Here is a 7,064-nt window from a genome sequence, read left to right as displayed (position 1 = left end):
TAAGTGAACCCTACCACCTAGCCCCATCCAGGTTACCTTTCAGGTCCATAGTCATGTCCATTTCCTCTGATATCTACAGCTGAAAGCCTCTGCCTCTTTCTTTTCCCCAGAGTTCCTTTCTCCTTCCCAGGAAGTCCCGCCTTCCACTTCCTGCCCAGCTAATTGACCATCAGATTTTTATGAAAGCCAATCAGAGAATGCTTTAGGTAGGTAAGGAGGGAAATGAGGGACAGAAAAACAAATTCACAGCATACTCCAACACCTACACTCAGGATGGTTTCTTCCGAGTTGAATTGCTAGGCCAGATGGCAAACGTTCATTTTCATCTCTGAGTTCTATTGCAAAACTCTCTATCAGTGTGTGCCCTCATTACCCATAGACAGTGGTGCCTAACTTCTCTTAGCTTCCTTTTACTGTAACACCTTAAAAAAAATAAGTGGGCTGTTTTCCACACAACGTGTGAGAAGTGATTACTCATAGTTTGACTTATTTTTTTCCTTGTTCATTTATTTTATTACTCGTTGTGATCTATTTTATTATTCTATTCACTCTGTATTGACTCATATGCATACGACTTTTGCTTATGTTTTGAGTTTTCAATGACATTTTGCTTTTTTTTTACAAAAAAACTTAAAATTTTTTTTTTCTTATTTATGGGAGTTGTTGGTTCCTTAGGAAACCTCTTGCTTAGGGATACTTGTTGCAAGCTCATCCACCCGGCTTATTGTTTTATTATTCTATGACCTACTTCACTGTCAGCTCTCTTTGCCTGTGATGTTCTTATGATGTGTAATTTTCCATGAGCTGCTGTGTGAATCCCTTCTGCATCCTTGTTTTATGTCTTATTAAAAAGTCATTCTTGCCATTTCAAGTACAAAAGCAACATTTTCTTTCTTTTTTTTTAAATTTTAATCTTTAATCGCTTGATCCCATCTGGAAACATTTTCAACATATGGATTGAAGTAGAGATCCAATTTAATATTTTACAAAACCTAAGCTATTCATAATATTCTGCTCCTGGCCTGTGATTTATCATGTAGCCAAATCCCTTGGGTAGTTCAGCATATTTATTGACTTTATTCCATTCAAATTTTTGGCTTGCCTATTCAGATGACAGAATCAAATTCTCTTGTCTATTGTAACTGTGTAATGTAGTTAAATATACGAAACGCACTCTCTCATTTGTCTTTTTAAAAAAACATATTCCAGCTATTCTTCTGTGCTTATTTCATTATAAGATATCTTAGAATTAAAAGTAGTCACTAAAACATAAAACTTGTTGTTAAAAATCAGTCCTTGTCACTGGAAGTTAAAGACTTGTGACTGGGACATTGTCCAGTGGGTAAGGCACTGGCCCAATAAGCACAAAGAGCAGAGTTTGAATCTCCAGGATTCCTTTACTTGCTTACCTGCCTGGTGGATCACAGGCAACCCAGGTCCTGTGAAGCAGAGACAGGCAAGCTGGCTGACTAGGCTGGGTGAGCTAATGAGTGCTCGGTTCTCAAAGAGACCCTGGCTTAGCCAGTGATAAGTGGGAAGAAACTGAGAAAGACATAGAACATCTGGGAAGGCTTTCACGTGTGCTCACACAATAGAACACATACATGCATAGCACACACCTATACACATGCAAAACAGTCTTTTTAATAATATATAAGAGATGATGTTATATCTATAGAAGAACACACACACACACACACATACACACACACACACCCCTATGGTAACTTACTCATTTATGACTCTGAGCATCATTTGAAACTTCTCTTATACTTCTGAAGTTTAAATTTACACATTTTGAGGCCTTAATTCATGTTGTAAGGAAATTTTTTTCAAAAATGTGTTGCATGCTATTAAGCTTGTTTACTTTGAAGGTAGATGTTAAATTGTTATATAAGTTTTACTATTTTTAGATGTCCAAACTTTTATGAATAAATATACCTTTGGCTCTTCCTCCCTAATATCTCCCTTTTTTCTGTTTCTTGACTACACTAGCTCTTATATTTTCCTAATGGGTATGTTTCTGACACCTTTTATCATGAATGATAGGCATTCCCATAGAAAAGGCTGCCAGTCAACTGCTTCTGGGTTCCAAGTCTTGTTTCAGAGAGCATTGCCCATCCCCCACGTACTCAAGACACATTCCGTATTTCCATCCAGTATTTATAGTTTTCATTTTACGATGAGATTTAATCCATCTGGAATTTATTTCTATAGATTTCATGAGATAAAAATCCCCACTTTATGTTTTCCAGATGGGTAGCAACATTTTCCCAACATCAGTTATAAAATTGGTCATTCCTTGCTCGCTGGTTGGAAACGTCGCTTTAATCATCTTCTGAATAGATCAGTTTTGCTTATTAAGGCAGAGCTTAAAAACCATGGAGGAAATGAGTTGCAGTAGAGAAGAGAAACGCAAAAAGGAGGCAAAGGGGGAATAAAATAGGCACGGGGAGAAAGCCATATACAAATATTTAATGTCAGCAATAAAACAAAAAGGCCAGTCCCATCAAAATCTAGAAATATTCACAGAAAACACACTCACAAGTTATTTCATTAAGGAAGACCTCAAAGACAAAAAACTGATAAAGTCCAAGTGCTTGGTGGCTCATTCTTCAGTCATTGTTTAGCTGCTCTTATTGTCTTGAAAGTTCAGGTATGTCCAAGGATGGATCAAAAATCCCTTTAAGTAAAAGGCAAAGCTGAGGATGAGAAAACAGGGAAAGAACCCACGGTGTCTTCTCATCTTGATCTGTGAGCCTTTGCCTTCTATTTAAACAAGTCATGGAATGGAGGTCAACAGGCTGAGTCACAACAGTTCTTCCTTTTAACTGGAGAATCTGTGTAACAGTTCCTCGTGGGAAAGGACCAAGATGGTTTAGAGTCCACACTGAACATTGGAACCATGGCAATCCTAACAAATTGACGTCTCTACGGTGTTCTTTCCCACAGCTCTGAAAGGCTCCTGTTGAACCAAGACACAGGGTGGTAGTAGTGGATCCCATCAACACATGGACATAGCTTTATGGCTTCAAGGCCTTGTGGGACACCAGAGCCAGTGGCAGAATTGTCTCACACTTCTCCATGGAAGCTCCCAATGTGGTTGACAAGTTGAGGCCTCCGGATTCTAACACCTCCATTCACAACAGCAACCAAACTTGGTGGAAAAATCGGACAGAGTGGTATGCTCATCTTACGCACAGTACTGTGGCAGTTAAGACTCACTCAGTTTATATAAAGCCTAAGAGGGTCCTGAGGTTGTGTCTGCATAGCATCATGTAAACATGGTCACCGGGCTTTCTCACTAGTGGATGAATATGCTTGCAGAAAGAATAGCTGGTTGAACTTAATCAATCAGCAACAGCTTCAGCAATTGTAAGTGAAGTCCCCTCCTCGGGGGTAGGGGGTGGGGCTTCACATGTACTGTGGCTAGAATGGAGTCTCCGTGATTAAGCTGTCTCACTACAAATAAAATGTAAACAAGTCTCAAGACTCCGACGTAAAGGAGATGACTGATATTCTGTTCCGTTTATGACAAACACTTGGATATCTAAAATGTGCACGAGCCTACAGTAAAAACATACAGTTTTAAGGGGTAAAATAATATTAATAATTATAAACATACAACTGAGTATATTTTTAGCGTTTCATCAGAGATAAAACCTAGACTAAGCAAACAGACATTTTTCCTATGATCAAAGCAGCCAGCGTAAGGAAATGGAAACACTGGCAGTTAAGTTAAATGCTGTCTTTAGCAGATTTTCCTGGAAAAGCCTTGAAGACTGTGTGTCTATTTTTGACCATCCATTAATTACCAAGCTGGTCTTGGGTGCTCTCTGACTTCCTGGCATTCCAAATTAAGCCAGATTTTGGACAGGCCTGAGGAGGAGGGCTGTCCAAATACTTTATTGAAACACAAGAAAGTCTTTCATGAAACCACGCCAAGCCTCAGATTTAAAAGCACTTAAAATTATCCCTCCAACAGTCATACTATGCGATAGTTTATTTTTGGAGGTTCAGTGTTTGTTATTGAGGAAAAATAATCACAAAAAATATACTGTGAGCAATTAGGCAGTAAGGAGTGGCTCAAATATGTCATGAGGACACATGTTTGTTATGGGGCACATACATGTCATTGGGACACATATATGTCATGTATTCAGCACAAAGCATCCAGCACACTTAGTGGAGACTGGGGCAGTTTGAGAAATAGTTTTTTTTTTCTGTTTTTCTTCCCATTGCTGACTTTTTTATTATAAAATATTTTATTATTTTTAATAAATCTGTATATGTGTGTGCATACACACGAATGCAGTCAGTTCTTACAGAGGCTAGACGTAGACCCCTCAAAAGCTGGAGTTACAAGTGGATGTAAGACCTACTGAGTAGATTTTGGGATAAATCCTGATCCTCTGCAAGAGCAATACATGCTCTTAACCATGTTCCCAAGTCTCATTGATAAGAACTTTGAATAACACACCTTTAAAATTTGACCTTAACTTGCATACACTTATTATGAAAAATTACCAATGCATTCCATTCATTTCCTGAACCGTTTACAACCATGACATTGTTAAAAACAAAAAGCTCAATGGATAAAAGAAGGAGAAATTACTAGAAAAACAGTTGTGGCTTTGTATAAAATAGAATTTGTTTATAAACTTGTTATCAAGCATGGTGGATAAATACCATACCAGAAATTCATAGATTTTAAAAAAAATTGTCCCAACTGATTGTCTAATGGTTGCCTCCAATTTAGGAAGTTTCCTGAATAAACATCTTTGGGTTCCTGGGGATTCTAGCATAGCTTGGCTGGTGCTTTGAACTCTAATACTACAGTTTTAGAGCGCTTCCGAAAATTGCCAAGTCACAATTATATTTAAAAGCAAGAGCTACTTTCAAGAGTTTGGAGTCATTTCCACCCAGAATGTACAGAGCTGTGGAAGAGACAGACTATTTCATTCATGGGAAATGAAGCCACCATGATTCCCAGGAGGCATGAGACAGGCATCAACTGCCACCAACTTGTTCCTGAAACCAGGCTGGGGCTGCTGGTGGTATTTCTCAGGATCCAGGCTGATCTCTGTTACAGTTGCTGCTCCTGCAGAGGCTGCTGGCCCCTACCAGAAACCATGGTAACACTAAGGGGCCTCAAATTCCTTCATCACTGCATGCTAGTGCTCTTTGAAACTGATCCCATGATGCACCTTGACAAAGTAGAAAAAGGTAACCAGATATTCAAATGTCAACGGTCCCGTAAATTGCATTAGGTAGAAAGTGTGCCTTGCAGCTGATATCTCCTATATATCTCCTATATCTCACTGATATCTCCTAGCTATGAAGTTGCTAGAACCCAAGTGGCTTGCTGTAAACTTTTTGCTACCCAAGCCCAAAGCCATCACGATGCTCTAAGAACACATGGACTGTCACCTTGGTCTAGGAAAATGGTATTCCTGTAAAGGCCTGTGCAGCTACCTCAGCTATTTTTCTGCACCAAGGAAGCAGGGCAGTACTAGCTCCCAACTTCCAGCAAGTTGATTTTAAAATCATTTCCCTCTCCTTTGTTCAGCGTTCACTGAATATACATTGGTTTTTGTTTTTTGGTTTTTGGTTTTTGGTTTTTGGTTTTTCGAGACAGGGTTTCTCTGTGTAATCCTGGCTGTCCTGGAACTCACTTTGTAGACCAGGCTGGCCTTGAACTCAGAAATCCACCTGCCTCTGCCTCCCGAGTGCTGGGATTAAAGGTGTGCGCCAATGGCGGAGGGACATTGCAGAAAACCTCAGATGTGAGAGTGACGTAGTCCAGCCAGTCAAAAGCTGTAGCACTAGGCACACGGGAGAGCATTGATAGGAAGGGGGTGGTAAATGTCAGCCTTAAATCTTTGGAGGGTGTGTTATGCCATTCTGTCTACAGCCTTTCAAGCAGTTCCATAAAAACCAATCACTTAGAATGGTTCTCGGAGCGGTGTAATGTCCGCTACCAGAGCAGGACGTTGTAGAGACAGCCACTCGACGTCAAAGTTCCTTCCACTCAGATGAAAAAAATAGAGCAGTACCTTGGCTTTGATACAAGATCATCTTTTCGTATTGTTTTCTTTTAAAAAAAATGGTGTATGCAAACATGGGGGCGTAAGAAGAAACGAGTTAAGCCTCGCAGCTTCATGTTGGAAACAATAACTAAGGTGTGGTTGGGTAAGACTCCTCAGAGGTGACAGGTGAGGTTCGCAAAGGCAGAGCCTCCGGGGAAGCATCCTCCCATTCACTGGGACCACTCTCAGAGGGTTGGTCTGGGCCACTGTGCTCCAGTTTGGGGCTTTCTGGATGATCTCGCATGAAGTCCCGCGTGGCCATAATCAAAGCCACAAGTCGGTAGAAGTGTAGAACCATCACTAGGGAATTCTTCACGGCAAAGAACACCAACATGTGGTTGATCACTTTAAAGTAGATCATCAGGACGAGGCGCACAACTAGGAAGGGACCGTCTTGGATGAAGAAGCTGAGACCAATGGCCCATAGATCCGCACTGTACTGGCACAGGAAAACCCTAAGGAAGCCCCTGGCTTTCACTGAGGCGGGGCATACCAGTTTCAACTGGACTGGAGGAAAAATGAAAGAAACAATGGTTAACATTCTGAAATGCAAAATGGAGAGAGGCATGGGACAGCCATTAGGGTGGTCTTGTTGTGAAAGAGGGAGAATGGCCCTCCAGGTTAATGTGGAGGAATAGGGGGCATTTCTTCACCTCAACCCCACCCTGATTCTGGCCACGTGGTTCCATCCACTTTAAAGGCTCAGTATCCATCTTCCAGCCTCTCTGTAGGAGATGATCTATTAAATAGACTATAGAAAAGGAGGTGTAAAGGAAATTGTGTGCACATGCGTGCATCGCTCTCTAGCGCTGAGATCTTGGCCATGTCACATGACCTCCAGGCGCTTTAGTTTCTTCCTTGAAACCTGTGAGACCATGAATCCTAAAACAGGGGTCTCTAGTCATTGGCTTGTTTTCTGGTTAGAATAACACCCTGTCTCCCTTTCTGCTCAGCTTCTTCCTTCATTCTTTCTCT

The 7,064-nt window shown here is 40.8% G+C and overlaps 1 protein-coding gene across 1 annotated transcript in view; it reads right to left on the bottom strand.

Moving 5' to 3' along the window:
* Positions 1 to 5,753: 5,753 nt before the first annotated feature.
* Positions 5,754 to 7,064, bottom strand: part of Tmem26 (transmembrane protein 26) — a 45,159-nt gene continuing 43,848 nt past the window's right edge. The window contains exon 6 of the mRNA XM_021175292.2: positions 5,754 to 6,596. Within this exon, the coding sequence (XP_021030951.1) occupies positions 6,178 to 6,596 (419 nt within the window). The 3' untranslated portion in view covers positions 5,754 to 6,177. The remainder of the gene's footprint in view (positions 6,597 to 7,064) is intronic.

The sequence above is a fragment of the Mus caroli genome, chromosome 10 (genome assembly GCF_900094665.2).
Source record: "Mus caroli chromosome 10, CAROLI_EIJ_v1.1, whole genome shotgun sequence".
NCBI classification, from domain to species: Eukaryota; Metazoa; Chordata; class Mammalia; order Rodentia; family Muridae; genus Mus; species Mus caroli.
This window is presented reverse-complemented; position numbering and strand designations above follow the sequence as displayed.